Source organism: Agelaius tricolor, unplaced genomic scaffold (genome assembly GCF_023055355.1).
Source record: "Agelaius tricolor isolate 1412-34295 unplaced genomic scaffold, bAgeTri1.0.p SCAF_6, whole genome shotgun sequence".
Lineage (NCBI taxonomy): Eukaryota > Metazoa > Chordata > Aves > Passeriformes > Icteridae > Agelaius > Agelaius tricolor.
This window is the reverse complement of record NW_027269266.1, coordinates 6,626,252-6,641,613: the sequence shown is the minus strand read 5'-3', so window position 1 is coordinate 6,641,613 and position 15,362 is coordinate 6,626,252. Positions and strand designations below refer to the sequence as shown.

At 42.6% G+C, this 15,362-nt stretch overlaps 2 protein-coding genes across 10 annotated transcripts in view; both read right to left on the bottom strand.

The window, feature by feature from the left end:
• DNAJB6 (DnaJ heat shock protein family (Hsp40) member B6) overlaps window positions 1-2,340 on the bottom strand; it is a 57,759-nt gene extending 55,419 nt beyond the window's left edge. For 4 of the 9 annotated variants that reach the window (XR_011679445.1, XM_071428604.1, XM_071428605.1 and 1 more), the window contains exon 1: window positions 2,186-2,339. The gene's annotated coding sequence lies outside the window, so the exon portion shown is untranslated. Of the gene's footprint in view, window positions 1-151; window positions 200-1,198; window positions 1,635-1,864; window positions 1,999-2,185 lie in introns of those variants that run through there. The other 5 variants (XM_071428597.1, XM_071428603.1, XM_071428600.1 and 2 more) reach the window with 4 other exon arrangements.
• A 6,973-nt stretch (window positions 2,341-9,313) lies between these two features.
• Window positions 9,314-15,362, bottom strand: part of UBE3C (ubiquitin protein ligase E3C) — a 73,212-nt gene continuing 67,163 nt past the window's right edge. The window contains exon 23 of the mRNA XM_071428596.1: window positions 9,314-13,895. Within this exon, the coding sequence (XP_071284697.1) occupies window positions 13,725-13,895 (171 nt within the window). The 3' untranslated portion in view covers window positions 9,314-13,724. The remainder of the gene's footprint in view (window positions 13,896-15,362) is intronic.

The following is a 15,362-nucleotide window of genomic DNA, read 5'->3' as shown; positions in this document are numbered from 1 at the left end:
ACATAAGTTATTCCCTCTCCCCGCATACATTCCAAAACTTCTAACGGATAAAAGAAAGAATCAGTCGGTAAAGAAATCTATTTATCTATTAAAAAAAAATCATTAGCCCTCTAACTAAAACTTCAGCGTTACACAAAAGTAAAGCCCTTACCTCCTTCTTCCCAAGCCCAGCCAAGATAAATTAGCAAACTGCATCGATCTGGGAAGGACAGAGAATATACCAGAGAGTGAAGGTGCCTGGGTAAGAATCTGCCGTAGTTTGAAAGCACAAGCACTTAAAAGACAAGCCCGATGGAGAACAAGGGGAACTCTGCAGTTTACAGATTTAGTTTACATTATTAGTAGCACTGCAGTCTAAACAGTGCTGCCAATAAAAGCAGCAATTTAAACTTCTACTCCAATAGAGATTATTTAAGAAAATTTAATACTAACTTAACTTCCATTTTCAACAAACTCTTATTCTCCACTGAGAAGTCAGCACAGGCGCCAAGGGGAGTACACAAAGTTAGAATAGTGTTGGGCAATAGTTAAAATTCTGGTTGTTTGCAATAAAAAAGTAATCACAGAGACAAGATCTGTAAATACATTTACTCATTGGTCCAAACAAATACATTTACTCATTGGTCCAAACAAATCTTCTTTGACAACATAATCCATCAAACTAAATGGTATTTTCACTACTAGGCTCTTGATCACCAGCTGAACACAAAATCCCTAACTGGAGTACAAGGATCTCCAAAGAGTAAACAAAAATTAAGGTCAGCAGGCAGCAGTGAGTGCAACCTCTGCTGCAGGACCAGAGAGGCAAGCCTTGCTTCATCGCAGTTGTTCCCTTTGTGTCAGCACCTTGTTCTTACCACTTTTTGACACTTTATACCCTAAAAACTCTTGGGTTTGACCACTGACTATGCAATGACACAAGCCTAACCATTTGCACATTATAAACACAGCTTTCGTGTTCCCCTGTCTAAATAAATAGCATTTATTATTATTACAATTTAGAACAGATTTTTCAGTATTTTGAATTATTTCTAACACCTTTGTTAGCATGGCTGAAGCACACGTTTTCAGCAGCCAAGGAGAGCTCAGGCAGCAACACAGCACGAAGTGTTGGTGTAAATAGGAACGCGAGTCGTAAACCCAGGCCACTGTGCCCTCCGAAGTGCAACAAATACTGACGGCAAACAGTGTTCCTTACCTGGCAGTGTCAGTTTTCAACTCGGCTCGGAACCTGGCAACAGCGAGTTCAAAACGCCCGACCTCTGCCGACCTCACCCACAACAAACCTCCCTGCTGCCCCTACCCCGAGCAGTAAACACGGAGCGGAACGTATCGGAACTGCTTCATCGGGGAGAAACACAGCGTCTTCGGCTTAGGATCATCAGGGGTGGAAAATGCCGCTGAGATCATCCAGCCCAAACATCCCCCAACACCGCCACTGTCCCTTAATCAACCCCCAGCGCCACATCCAAGCGCTCCCCAACACCTCCGAGGATGGTGATTCCACCACCTCCCTAGGCAACCTATTCCAATGCCTGACCACCCTAAATGCGAAAAATCTAATACGTTATCTATTCAACTATCTAATACTTTATCTAATCTGAATCTCCCCCGTCTCATCTCAAGGCCGTTTCCTCTGGTCCTCTCACTGCAGGCTCTCACGGCCCGCAGCTCACCCCCATCTCCTTTCAGGGACTGTAGAGAAAGGAGAACGCAGTACCGCTCGCAAGCCGCCAAGGCAGTACCCTGCGACAAAAAGCTCTTTAAGGACAAGGTCTGCCTAACGAAACGAGGCTCTCCCTCATCCCCTGGGAACTGACACCACTGTGAGCAAGGAATGGAAATCCGGACATTTTTTTTCTACCTTGAGGCGAACACGCGGCAGCGCGGGCTGGCACCGAACGTCCCGGGATTTGTCCCGCTCCGAGTGCCGGGGGAGCCTGGGGCAGCCGCTCCCTCCCCGAGCTCCCTGCGATCCCCGAGTCCCGCCAAGGCCTGGCAGAGCCCCCACGGCACCCGGGGCCGATCCAGCACTGCGGGGCCTGTGCCGGCCGCGCCGCGAGGGCCCGCTACCAGGGACGCCGCCGCCGAGCACAGCGGCCCGGCCAAGCGCCCGCTCCCCGCTGCCCCTGCCTCCCGCACGGCCGCGGCCGGGCAGCCCCGGGCCCGTCCGCCCCGCACTCACCCGCCGGTGTCTCCTCAGCGCGGCCGCCGCTCCCGCCGGTTCCCTCCCGCCGCTCCCGCCGGGACAAACGGCAGCGGCCGCAAACAGGAAGCGCCGCCAGCGCGCGCCGTCACTTCCGCCCCGCCGCTTCCGGAAGTTTCTCGAACGGCCCCGCCGGGTGTCCCGTGTGAGCGGAGAGCGCCCCCTGCCGGTCACCGGCGGCGCTGCGCCGGGGCGGGGCCGAGGGAAGGGCGGGGCTTCCAGTGGGGGCGGGGCTTCGTGAGGGCAGGGCTCCGGGCAGGGCAGGGTTATTGCGCGTTTGTTTGTGCACCGCGCGTTTTAAAGAGCCGTGGCTGCTCCTGGCTCCAGAGCCACAGCGTGTCTGGTGGGCATAGTGATGTTCAGTCATGGGCTGCAAACAGCCATGGCTGCTCCCAGCGCCACAGAGCCACAGCGTCTCTGGTGGGCATAGTGATGTTCAGTCATGGGCTGCAAACAGCCATGGCTGCTCCCAGCGCCACAGAGCCACAGCGTGTCTGGTGGGCATAGTGATGGTCAGTCATGGGCTGCAAACAACCATGGCTGCTCCCGGCTCCACAGAGCCGCAGCGTGTCTGGTGGGCATAGTGATGGTGTTCAGTCATGGGCTGCAAACAGCCATGGCTGCTCCCTGCTCCACAGAATCACAGCGTGTCTGGTGGGCATAGTGACGGTCAGTCATGGGCTGCAAACAGCCGTGGCTGCTCCCAGCGCCACAGAATCACAGCGTGTCTGGTGGGCATAGCGGTGGTGTTCAGTCATGGGCTGGACTCTCAGAGGTTTTTTCCGACAATGTAGTTTTGTGAAGTAATGCTCAGGTGTGCAGTTGAGGGGAAGGGAGAAGGAAAAAGAATAATGTTAAGAAACATTCTTTGAATAGGTGAGTTTGGCTGCTAGACGTGCAATGACAAAATTTCTTCCCCTTTTGTGTCTTTACTCTCAAAAACTGGGGGTGCCTAGAGGATGGACCAGGCTCTGCTCTGTGGCTCCCAGCAAGAGGAGATGAGGCAATGGGCAGAAACGGGCACAGAAAGAAGTTCCACTTGAACATGAGGAAGAACTTCTTTACTGTTTTCTTCTTCTACTTTGATTCTTTACTTCTTTACTGCACTGGAGCAGCCTGCCCAGAGAAGCTGTGGAGTCTCTCCCCCTCGCTGGATATTCCAGAACCGTCTGAACACAATCCTGTGCCTGTCCTCTGGGTTGACCCTGCTTGAGCAGGAAGTTGGACCAGATTGACCCTTCCCATTCTGGGATTCTCTGAGGGGAAATGCAAATATCGATGCCTGGGTGTGTTGCTGTAGGAAAAGGTGAAAAACCAGTAATTTTAAGAAACATTCTTTGAATAGGTGAGTTTGGGTGCGAGAGGTCAGATGACAAAATTTTTTCCCCCTTGTGTGTTTAAGCTGAAGTCTCAAAAGTTGTAACTCTGGCACACAATTCCTTTGTGGTCAGATTCCTCTCCATGCATGCAGCACCTGGACAGAGCCCTGTTCTGGGTGAATGTATTGGAGCACCCTTTGTGTTATATTCAAGTATGTGGTCTTCTGAGTGCCATGGCTGACAGCAAAGTTATTTTGCTATTTTTAAAATGTAGACTTCATCCATGTTTTAAATGGCTGTAAAATTATATTTCTTGCCCCTTATTTAAAAAGTGGAAGCATTAATTTATAGATCACCAAAATGAAGTTAGAGAGTTTCCACGCCTAAAATCTATGCTTCCCAAATAAAGGAAATTAAAAGGCTACTCATTATTTAGGAAGTGTTTGTGTGGGAGTGGGGTCAGTTCAAAAAGACAAAAGCCAGCTTGGAATAAGGCATAAAACAAATCAGCAGGACAAGTAGTAGGACAAGCCTAAGTATAGGCTTGGTGCTTTGGGGAAATGCAAGCTTCAAAAGAAATGTTGTTGATTGTTGATGCTAAGTTGTGGTTGTGGAAACAATTCTTCAGAATTAGAGCAGAGGGACACCTCACTCCATTATTAGTTTCTCATCAGCAAGTAGCTGTGAAGTCCAAGTCGTTGATCCACTTGGAAAGACAAAACCAAAGGATTAGTAGGTTAGACTGGCTCTTCCTAATGGGTGAGGCTCAGACCTCAGCATTCACAGCCTGGCAAATGCAATGGCAGGTCAGTACTGTGAGGTGTGGGAGGAGACCATATAAAATTTTGATTAAATCCTTTAAACATTTCTTGATGTGGAAATAATGTTTTTCCCCAACCTTTCATAACTGATTACAGGGGAGAAAAAAATTGAAGGGTCCTAAAACCTGAGCTGCAGTAAACAAGACAGAAATTTCACAAGGAAGTTTCTTTGCTTTAATAATTTAAATGGCAGGTTTTATATTTACAGTTAAGTTATGATGGATGCCAGCCATAAAACTTTCTGTTTATCCAAGCAAACAGAACATGGCAAAGAAGCAGGATTCCATATGGAACTAGAGGGTTGGAATCCAAACACTGCCTGCATCAATGCAACCAGGACATGGCTTCTTAAACACAACTGTTATCATTACATTAATCTGCCCAGAGAGTTTCTAACACTGTTCTGAAAGTATAGCCCTGCTTTAGCATCCTTCTGATATAGAAATAATACTTGGGAAGGCTTAGAGATCAATTTTGCATTTGGAGAAGGGAAGGTATGAGAAGGTAAAGTGCCTGCCCATAGCTGAGGGCAGGGCAGTTTGGCATTTTCTACAGCAAAACACTGAGAATGTAAATAAATGTTTCCTAACAAAGTTATAGAAGAAAACAAGATTAAAAATAAAAAATTTAAAAAATAAAAAATATTTTTAATTGGTTTATGCTTGTCTTTGAAGAAGATATGAAGGCATTTCCCACAACTTTTCAGAATGGGCATTTTACAGAGCTGCCAATTACAAATATCATTTATTAGGGCACCTCTTTTTTTTTTAACTTACAATCTTTGATAGCTCAGATTATCTCTAACACTGAACAATGATAAGAATTATTTACTTTTTAAAAGTTTGCTCCAACTGTGCACATGATATTTAATTTGCTGTTCTCCATTACAGGGAAAGGCAGGTGATTTCAATTAAAATAGCACATGGCAAAACCCACCAGAAGAGGTTCTGCAGGGGGCACTGAAGCACATCCACCCAGGACTGCCCTGGTTGAACTTCATATGGTTGGGGATTGCCCAGCCTCTGATTTGTCTGGGTCTCTGCAGGGCCTCTCTTCCCTCAAGGGAGTCAGCAACTCCTCCCAGTTTAGTGTCCTTGGCAGACTTAGTTAGTGTCCCTTCCAGCCCTGCATCCAAGTCCTTTGTGAGGCTGTTGTTCCACAGGGCAGAGGCTGGGCCCTGTGGAAGCCCAGTGGGGACAGGACACCAGCCTGGAACCCTTTGTGCTGACCCCTGAGCCCATTGCTCACCCATCCCAGGCTGTGTTTATCCAGCTGTGTGCTGGACATTTTGTCCAGAAGGATCCTGGGAGAGACAATATTGAAAGTTTTGCTGAAATCCAAAAGGATTACATAACTAGCTCATTAACATTTTTAATTAGTTCTATTTATAGGACTAATAAAACTGAAAAGTTTTTAGATTCAGAAAACTTTCAAAGCTATTTGCAAAAGTATGAAAGTGTCCTGTGTTTTTATGGCTTGCTGCTTGCAGCAGAAGCCTGGAGTACTGTGTTAAGGGGCATTAAATCTGATGTTGCTGGCAGAGCATCAACATTCCAGTAACAAAAGTTCTGGTGGGTCTGTTAAAGCTGGTATCAGAGATCCAGGCTGATATCCAAGTGCTGAGTCACTGAGTCAGAATAAACACTGCTATCAAAGAATCTTAATTGTTTAAGAACTTTCAACTCTCCTCTGGGAACATGAGGGAAAGGTCTGGTCACTTCACCCAACTTCAGCTGTCTCAGACATCCAGTTTGAGGCCATTGACTATGAAGAGAGAGGAGGAGAGGGCACCTCCAGGGCACAGTTCATCCCATCCTCTTTGGAGAGGGTGTAATGTTTGCTTTTGTGTTTCAGTACAGAAGGTACCTCCTGCCAGAGCTCTGTCCTGGGGCTGCCTTTTCTCCCCAAGTGCCTCACAGCCACCTCACAGATGCCTGAAGTTCAGTGAGATGAATTCAGCCCTAACCGGTAGCTATAACCTAATGATGGAAATCATGTGGCAGCATTCCAGGAGGTATTGGCAATTCACATAGTTCCCAGATTCTTTTTTTAAACCATCTTTTATGATTTGTGGAGGTCAATTATATAAAGCCCATCAGAACACAAGAAATGCTTAAAAATGCTGCATTAGAGAGACATTAATATTAATCCTCCTGAGGTGGTAATGGCTGTAGCCTTCCCAGCCTGCTGCTCTGCCCTGCTGCTTAATGCAACCCGTTTTTCTATTTACAGATTTACAGATTCTATTTTTGGTGTTAACAAAGAATATGAGCATATGTATCAAAGACTGTTCTCACATCATCTAATTATAGCACTGCTGGCAAAGTAATTCTGGAAAGTGGCACTTAATTAAATATAAGCATTAACTTTTTGCTGATAGCTTATCAGAAACAATTAGACTTGAAATATGAGCAATACACCTAGAGTTTAAAACTTTCACTAGAAGCATTAAAAGCACAAAATAACCCATTTTCCCTTGCATTCTCCAGTGTTTTCCTGTCAAGCACAACCTCAGTTTTCATTGGCACAGTGTGTCTTAGGTAATCTAGAGGCTGCAAGTTTATCTGGACTCCTCTTTGTGTGCAGAGCCTGAGCTAAGTGGATGCTTTTGAAAGTGGTTAAAACACTTCAGCATAGCTGATGTTTTTGCCAATTCCTCCTGAAATATCAGATGTATTCTGCTGATTATTTGGGGTCTGCACACAACAACCCAGCAACTGCTGGGGGCAGTCAGATGATCTCACAGCTTATGCCAAGTGCTTATTCTTTGCAAGGACAGCTTGATCAGCATTTATGTTCATTAACTTGATCGGGATATGCTTTTTTGTCCATATGACAATGTGAAATATTAGTTAATTCTATGTAATTTTTCGTCAATAGCCAGATAGATCTACCAGATAATTATACCTGAAGTATCTCAGCAGAACTTTGAGCTCAGCAGCTTTTTGCCTGAAAAGTGAAGAGGGAAAAAAGCAAAAACAGAGCTGTAATGAAAATAATTCTTAAGTAAAGACACAAGGGCTAGAAGCAAACAATTCCTTCAGAAGGTTTGTTTGACAACATACAGTAAAACTACATAGCAACTGAGGAGAGATGCTTGTCCCAGGTCTAACATTTGGGCAGGCAGCAGTAGCAGGAGGATCTGAAATAACACCATCTGGTGAATGCCTATTGCTTTCTTCAGCAATCAAGAACTATGTGTAACTATAAACAAGGAATAAAATAGGAATAATGCAAAACTACTTTTCAGTTAAATGTTACACAGAATGAACAAACAGCTGCTCTAGGAATGCAGAAAAGAATGATGTTAAATATAGTAGGAAATTTGAGCATGCTGCTCCTATAAATACATGAACCAACTTTGCAAATGGAATGTGATTCTGCAGAGCTGTGGATAGGGAAGCTTAGTCCCAGACTGGAGAGCAACTATTCTGGCAATAAATGTAGCAATGATTTAACCATCACACAGGAAGAGCTCACCCCTTGACAAGTGTGAAATCAAGCTGCAGGACATCTGTGCCTGCCTTTATGCCCCATTTTTTGCCATTCAGAATTCCCATGTTTCTCTTGTTTGTCTGATGTGCTTTGCTGAATTCTGGGCTACTTGACCTTCAGAAGAGTCAAAATACAGGGGTTTGCACCAGAGGTTGCACTTGGGTGTTTGACACTGTTGATGGCAGAAGCAAATATACATTTAGGTGATTTAACACTAGTCCTATGGTTTTTATATCAATGTTTAGCACCCTATAAAAATTTGTGAAAATAATTCACAACTCAGCTTTTACCAAGTCTTCTATTTTACATTCATAAGAGATTTGCAAAATCCTTGAAAAGTCAAAGCAGCGCTGGAAGTTGAAAAAGCAAAGGCACAAAATCTTAAATCCAACCTTACCTGCCACTGATTAACAACCACAGGAATGTGAAAGTCTTGCCCAACCTGCTGTAGGTGACCCTGCTTTGAGCTGGGGGTTGGAGTAGGTGATCTCCAGACATTCCTCCTGACTTCAGCTACTCTCTGTTCTCTCTGATGGATTCAGCTTGTGTAACTTCATGATCACTTCTTGCCTTGTTTTGTCTCTCTAAATATGAGAAATTTAATGTCCTTTCCAGACTACTAGATACATACTGAAAAACAGGTCAGATACATGGGCATTTGTGCTTTCATTAATGTTACAAATTAGGAAATGCCCTACAAGAGGAGTTTTCTGTAGTTTTATGTTTATCACATTTTTAGTAGCAGGTAAAGCATATATGCTGCTATTTCTAAACATTCAAAAATAAATATGCACAATACTAACTTTATAAATGTTAAAGTAGAACTAAAAATTTATTTAGCAATGAAAATAATAAATAAGCAAAGGGAAGCAGGTAAGTCTAATTATCAAAGGAGATAAAAACTAAACTGCACCTTTAAAGGAGCCCACATGTGCTAGAATTCCAGAAGAAGCTGAAATTTTTGTGTTTGCTGACAGAGTAGCATTCCTCACTATCAATTACAGCTTCTCAGACTTCTATCCATGGAGTTTAATTCTTCCCAAAGAGTCTGAAGAAGTTTTTACAAAGCAGAGCAAGTGCATTGTTTGGAAGACACCCTGAACAAAGGTAACCCTCAGAGCTGCAGCTTCCTTGGCAGAGTGGGGAATCACAGCTCGAAAGCTGAAGGTAGGAACCATCCCAAAGCAGAATAGGAATGTTTGGAAGACAGTGATGACTGAGTCCAGCCATTAACCCAGCCCTGCCAATCCCACCACTGAACCAAGTCCCTCAGTCATATATCTCCAGGAATTTTAAATTCCTCCATTTTAAATTCCACCCATCACTGCCACGGGTGGCCAGCTCTAACAGTACTACCTTCAAGACCCACAAGCAGTTAATATTAGATTCTTTTAGAACCTATTCAGTACCATCAGTTTTTAACAAGAGAATGCCCAATTTACTGCAAAAAATGAAAGAGTATTTCTGCAGAGTTTCAAGAAAACTCAAATTATTTTATTCACAAAAGCAGAAGTCAATAAAAATATAGATATCCTGATCAGTTTTACAGACCATGTTAATTTCTTCTCTCCTTCACTGACAGGCAAAAGCATCATGAAAAAAAGTAACAAGCATTTACATCACAAACCATTATTAACACAGATTCATGTATATGAGCAAATATTACAGGTCCAACAAATATTCCTCTTTTTCCTTTTTTTTTCTGTGCTGTAGTGCTTTTCAGTGGTGGCAAGAATATGTGCTGTCTCACTGGTATTTAACTAATAGTTTTTGGTAGAAACTGAAATGTATGAACTCACTGCACTCATTTTTTTCTAATTCCAAACCCCTTTATAGGATTTATTGAGAATGTTTGTGCTATATTATTCAAGTGATGCAAAAAAACCAAAAAAAGACAACATTGCTACTAATAGCATCAGGAAGCTCATTTTTTATTATTTTTATGGAGCACCTCCCCAAAAAATACCTGAAGATATTGTTCTCATTCAAATCAAACTTCTGTCAGCTCAGTGTTTATGCAGGGAACTGCAGGATAGTCTTTCCTCTTTGGAAGATATATAAATGTTCCCTAGAAATCAGCTTTGTAACATTTATACAAGTCTGGCTTTCAGGACCATGATGGAAGACAACAGAGATTAAGGACAAGGCCAATTACTCCTGGTTTGGTTTGCTGTGCTTTATTTTATTTTAATCCACCTAACAGGACTGAAACCCCATCTGGAAAAATTCTCACTGGAAGAAAGAGACCAAGTGCTAATTGTATTTCTTTATTCCACTTTTAACACCTTTGAACTTTGCAGAGGTGAAAAATTTGTGAACTCTTCTATCATACAGACCTTGACAAAAATGTTTGTAGAACAGGTTACAAAATTACAAACCCAAACCTAGTTGAAAACAAAAACCAATCAGAAAATGCTTGCTTTTTCAAAAAGCAAGTATTGAACTAGGAGGAAGAAACACTGTAGTACAGAAACTTATTTTAAGGGAGGGTTGTCTTGTACAGAAACCAACCCCAAACTCATAATTATTACTGCTTTAATTCTGATGATCAAATCTACAATAAAGTTTCGGGTTGCTTGCATGCAGAGTGCTCCTCCCTCTGCCTACCTAAACCCTGGGAGCATCACCACTGGGGGACAGTTTGCTCTTCTTTTAAAATCCAGAAAATCCAGTTTCACACAGAAACAAGTCTTGCTAAGTAAGTGCTACAAGAGATCATTACTGCCCCCTGCTCCCCAGGACATGACTGTTACCTCTCACACCTTTACCTCCTGTTCCTTAAAATACTCAGCATCAGATGATTGAAAAGCAGAAGTTGTGCTCCATCCTGCCTGTGTGGGAGCAGCTGGCAGAGCTGGAAGCACTGGTGCCAGGGAAAGCCGCACGGTGCTCGCAGTGCAGCGTGCATCTGAAGGTGGTGAAGCCGCACAGACCCGCAGCCTGTGCACAGGGAAACACAACTGCTCTGATGGCCTGTGCCAGTGTCACACCATCCACAGGGCACACAAACATCACTGAGTGCTGCAGAACAAAGCAATGAAACATCAGAGTACTGCCAGCAAACTCCAGTTCTCTGCTGGAGGTTTCTGCAGCTCTGTGCAGCCACGCTTCCCCCAGCCTACCCTCCCTGTGGCACCCGCTGCTCTCCTGGCCACAGACAGCAATAGTGGGCACTGGCTCCTTTTCCAAAGCACAAAGTGGACAGTAGCAGTCACCAGTACTTGGCATGACCCCAACACAATCTTCAAAATACAAATATTTAATAGAAAAATTTAATTTAATTTTACAAAATACAGATACAACACTACTCAATGTAGCAAAATAATGGAATTGAAAAATAATTTCAAAATATTTAAAGCATTAGGTTCTAAAATAAATAATGCTATCTAAAAGAAGTGTTCAGGTTTTGCAATTAGGAGGAGGCAGTTTCACTATTACTGATCTCTTCAACTTCTTTACAAGTTTCATAATTTATGTAGAAAAATATACAAGAAAAGAATTTGGGATAAAGAATAGGTTGAGCATGTAACATTTAACATAAATAAAAAGCCTAAAGCAAAACCAAAAAGAAAACCAATCATTTTATTTCTGTACATCAAGACTACAAATAGTATTTTAACACTTCATTTATTACCCAAATTAAGAAATTATACATTTTTATATGGTTACTAGTAAACATCTTAAAACCACTCAGTTTCCCCACATTTAAAAGGATATTGCTGTTTACTGCTTATTAAATAGGAAATCCAGCAGAGTTTCCAGTAACAGCAAAATATTTTTTTGCATAAGAGATGAATACAAATTTGATTGTAATTTTTGATGATTTAAAATATAAAAGTAAAGTTCAGAGGGATGGACTGATGAATCTTACAGTCTGAACGATAATTCCTTTTCTAAACTCCCTGGAGTTTGCATACAAAACCCTACAATGTGCCTACTGTTAGAGGATCAGCTCCTTCCATGTGAGAGCAATTTTCTCCCCAGATATCAAATTACATTAAGCAGCATATTCCCACTTAACTTTTCTCAGCAGAAATACTGCAGGGAAATGGATATAAAAGCTGTTTAATCACAAAAAAAATGTTAATTTGTTTAGTGTCTACGGCACAGATATGGCATTTAAGATGGAAAGAAATGATAGGGAAAAGGAATGTGAACACCACAGGCTTCAAATATAAAAGATAAAGCCTGATAACTTTGGTTCAAATAACTTTAATAATTATTACATGTATATTTTTCCAAAGTGGTGATTTCTATATGTACTGTATGCAATAGGAGACTGATTCATTTAAAACCAACCAACCAATCAACAAACCTGTACAGGCACAAAAGACAGAACAGGACAGAGAAAACCTGGAAAGCCACATCCATTCAGAACAGTGTCCAAGTGATAATGATGCAGCAAAGGTTGAACTTAAAATAATGCAAATCCGTTTTCTTCAAAGTGTTTCAGAAAGCACAAGTGGAATATTACACCCATTTTATCTCAGTGTCTACCATCTTGAGGGAAGGTAATATGGAACAAAATCAGTTCTGCAACAACTGTCATAGAATCATGGACTATGCTGAGTTGGAAGGGGTCCATCAGGATCATCCAGTCCAACTCCTGGTCCTGCACACGACACCCCAAGAGTCACAAATGTCTGAGAGCATTGTTCAAATGCTTCTTGAACTCTGGCAGACCTGGGGCTGTGACCACTGTCCTGGGGAGACTGTTCCAGAGCCCAACCACCCTCTGGGTGAGAAACCATTTCATGATACCCAACCTGAACCTTCCCCAGTCCAGTTCCATGCTGTTTCCTCAGGTCTCATCACTGTCACACACAGCAGAGATCAGTGCCTGCTTCTCCTCTTCCCCTCATGAGGAATTGCTACTGCAGTGAGGTCTCCCCTCAGTCTCCTCCAGGCTGAACAGACCAAGTGACCTCAGCCACTCCTCTCCTCACACAGCTTCCCCTCCAGGCCCTTCACCACCCTCATGGCCTCCTCTGGATGCTCTCTAATGGCTCAATGTCTTCTTTATACTGTGGCCCCAAAGCCTGCCCCCAGCACTCGAGGTGAGGCTGCCCCAGTGCACAGCAGAGGGGACAATCCCCTCCCTTGCCCAGCTGCCCATGCTGTGCCTGATGCCCCCAGGACAGGGCTGGCCCTCCTGGCTGCCAGGGCACTGCTGGCCCAGGTTCAACTTGCCATCAAGCAGGACCCCAAGGTCCCTTTCCACAGCTGCTCTCCAGCCTCTCATTCCCCAGTCTGTCCACACAGCCAGGGCTGCCCTGTCCCAGGTGCAGAACCCAGCACTGGCCCTGGTTGAATTTCATATGGTTGGTGATTGCCCATCTCTCCATGATTTGTAAACAACTCTACAATATAAGTTACAATGTTAGGTTGTCAGAAATGAACATTTCATCCTCTCAGTTCTGGGATATCTGCAAACATCTGCTAGCCTTCCTTCTACAAGATTAATTACAGGATGTTAGCCCTGTCTCATCCCAATGCACCGCACAGTACACAACTTTATTGCCAGTTTGCAAAATTATTTATGTTTGAACAGCACAAAGCCAAAGCTTCATCTTTGGTTAATTTCACTGAGATGTCACTGTTCTTTAAATGTGCTCTTTCTCCACATCAAAACAGAAATCAGCCACGCTGCACACAGCATTCATTGTTTTGAGTCATAAAGCAGTGTCAATGCAATATTCAGTAATGGAAGCTAACTAAGAAATCGTGTTTAGAAATGAAACCTATTTGAGGGCATTTGGTAAGACACAAGAGCTGCAGAAATGTAGACAGAATTCCCTTAAAACTGCTCGGGTATGGGTGCTGCTTATAGAGTAGGCACTGGTTCGTTCTTCTGCAGGTCATCCACATAAGCATGGGCTGGACTCAGCTGAGTTCAAATCCAGCAGCACATTCAATGGCATAGAGGAGCTTGCTTCGCATCAGGTTCTCGTCATAAAACTCAGGAAGCTTCAGCAAGTTCATGCAGGTACTGGCAGTAGGCAGCCTGTCTAAATCTGATCCTCCATTGTGAATGCAAAATGCAGGATATAACTCCTGGAAGATGCAACCAAAACAAAAAACAACCACATATCAAAAAAAGGTATACAAGGCAAAACCTACCCTGTAGCAGCTGGCACACATTTCTACAAAGAAAGTAAATCCCTGGATGAAAACCTGTCACAATGACACTCAAGTGGCATTTCTTTCATTCCTCATACCACCAAAACCACTCAAATTGTGTAGTGTCTCCCTCTGCCTTATCCCAACAAGATCCACTCATTTGGAACACACAAAGCAATTTATGTGATTCTAAGGAAAATACAATGACTTGTTATAGTTCATACACTCTATGGTACAAATTTCCAGTGCTACACAAACAATATCAATGTGCATAGTGAGCCTGTAATGATAAAAATTTGTCAAACCCTGATTGTTCTTTGATGCGTTAACTACTGATCTGAAGAACACACTTTAAAGACATTTTGTATGTAGTATTTAATTGGTTTAATAATATCCCATTTGTCATCTTCCAAAAAGTAGTATAGTGAAAAATATATTTATTTGTTACTTCCAAATCACTGCTTTTGCTGACAACACAGTATTCATTTTATCAAAAGCTTGCCTGAGGTAAAAAAGTTCTGATTTCAGAAACTGGAAAAAAATTCCAGCTTCAAAGGCAAAAGGTCAATGAGATTCTAAGCTAAATTATTGTTCAAATGGAGGCCTTAAAAGTATTTCATGGCTAAAATGTTGCATTTTTAGTGTTCCTTTCAAAATGCTAATTGAATTCCCCTACTCTAGCTTTAAAAATGGAAAAATGGAGTTCTAAATTGAAATGTCATGCCAAGGGCACCATTTGTTGCATAATTAAATACTGTACAGCGGGAAACTGCAATAGTTTGGAAGGGAAAAGTATCATCAATTTATTATGTGACCTGATTGGAACTTAACAATTTTCAACCACACTTTAATGATTTTTTTTTAATCTGTAACAATCACATTTATTAAACTTATTAAACTTTAATTAGCTTTAGCAAATGTTATTCTGAACCTGACTCTGGCAATGAAAGTTGAACATGTTTAAATGATGCAAAGCTAGACTATGTTATCTATAAGCTATGACTGTCAAGATATTTCCTAATCTTAAATTAACATGCATTGACTTAAAGAAAACATTCTGGTCCCACAATATAATGCATACATAAAAAACTTCAGAGTGAGAACCAGAAATACACAGAAAACTTCAGAGCAAGAACCAGAAATTGTGTTTCTCCCAGAAAAATACAGCACACACACTAGAAGTGCAAACAGATTTTGAAGATGGTTTGTGTTCATGTCTCCCATCAACATAAACATGTTCTCATGTTTACTTGGCTGGCAATACTCAGCACTCCTGTGGCCTCACACTCTGCACCTTCCAAGCTCCAAACAATGCACTGTCAGGGGCTAGCAACACATTCCTGCTGATGACAATACAGTCACCCACTGCCTTTCCTGGCAAGCCCCTGGTTTGGAGGAAAA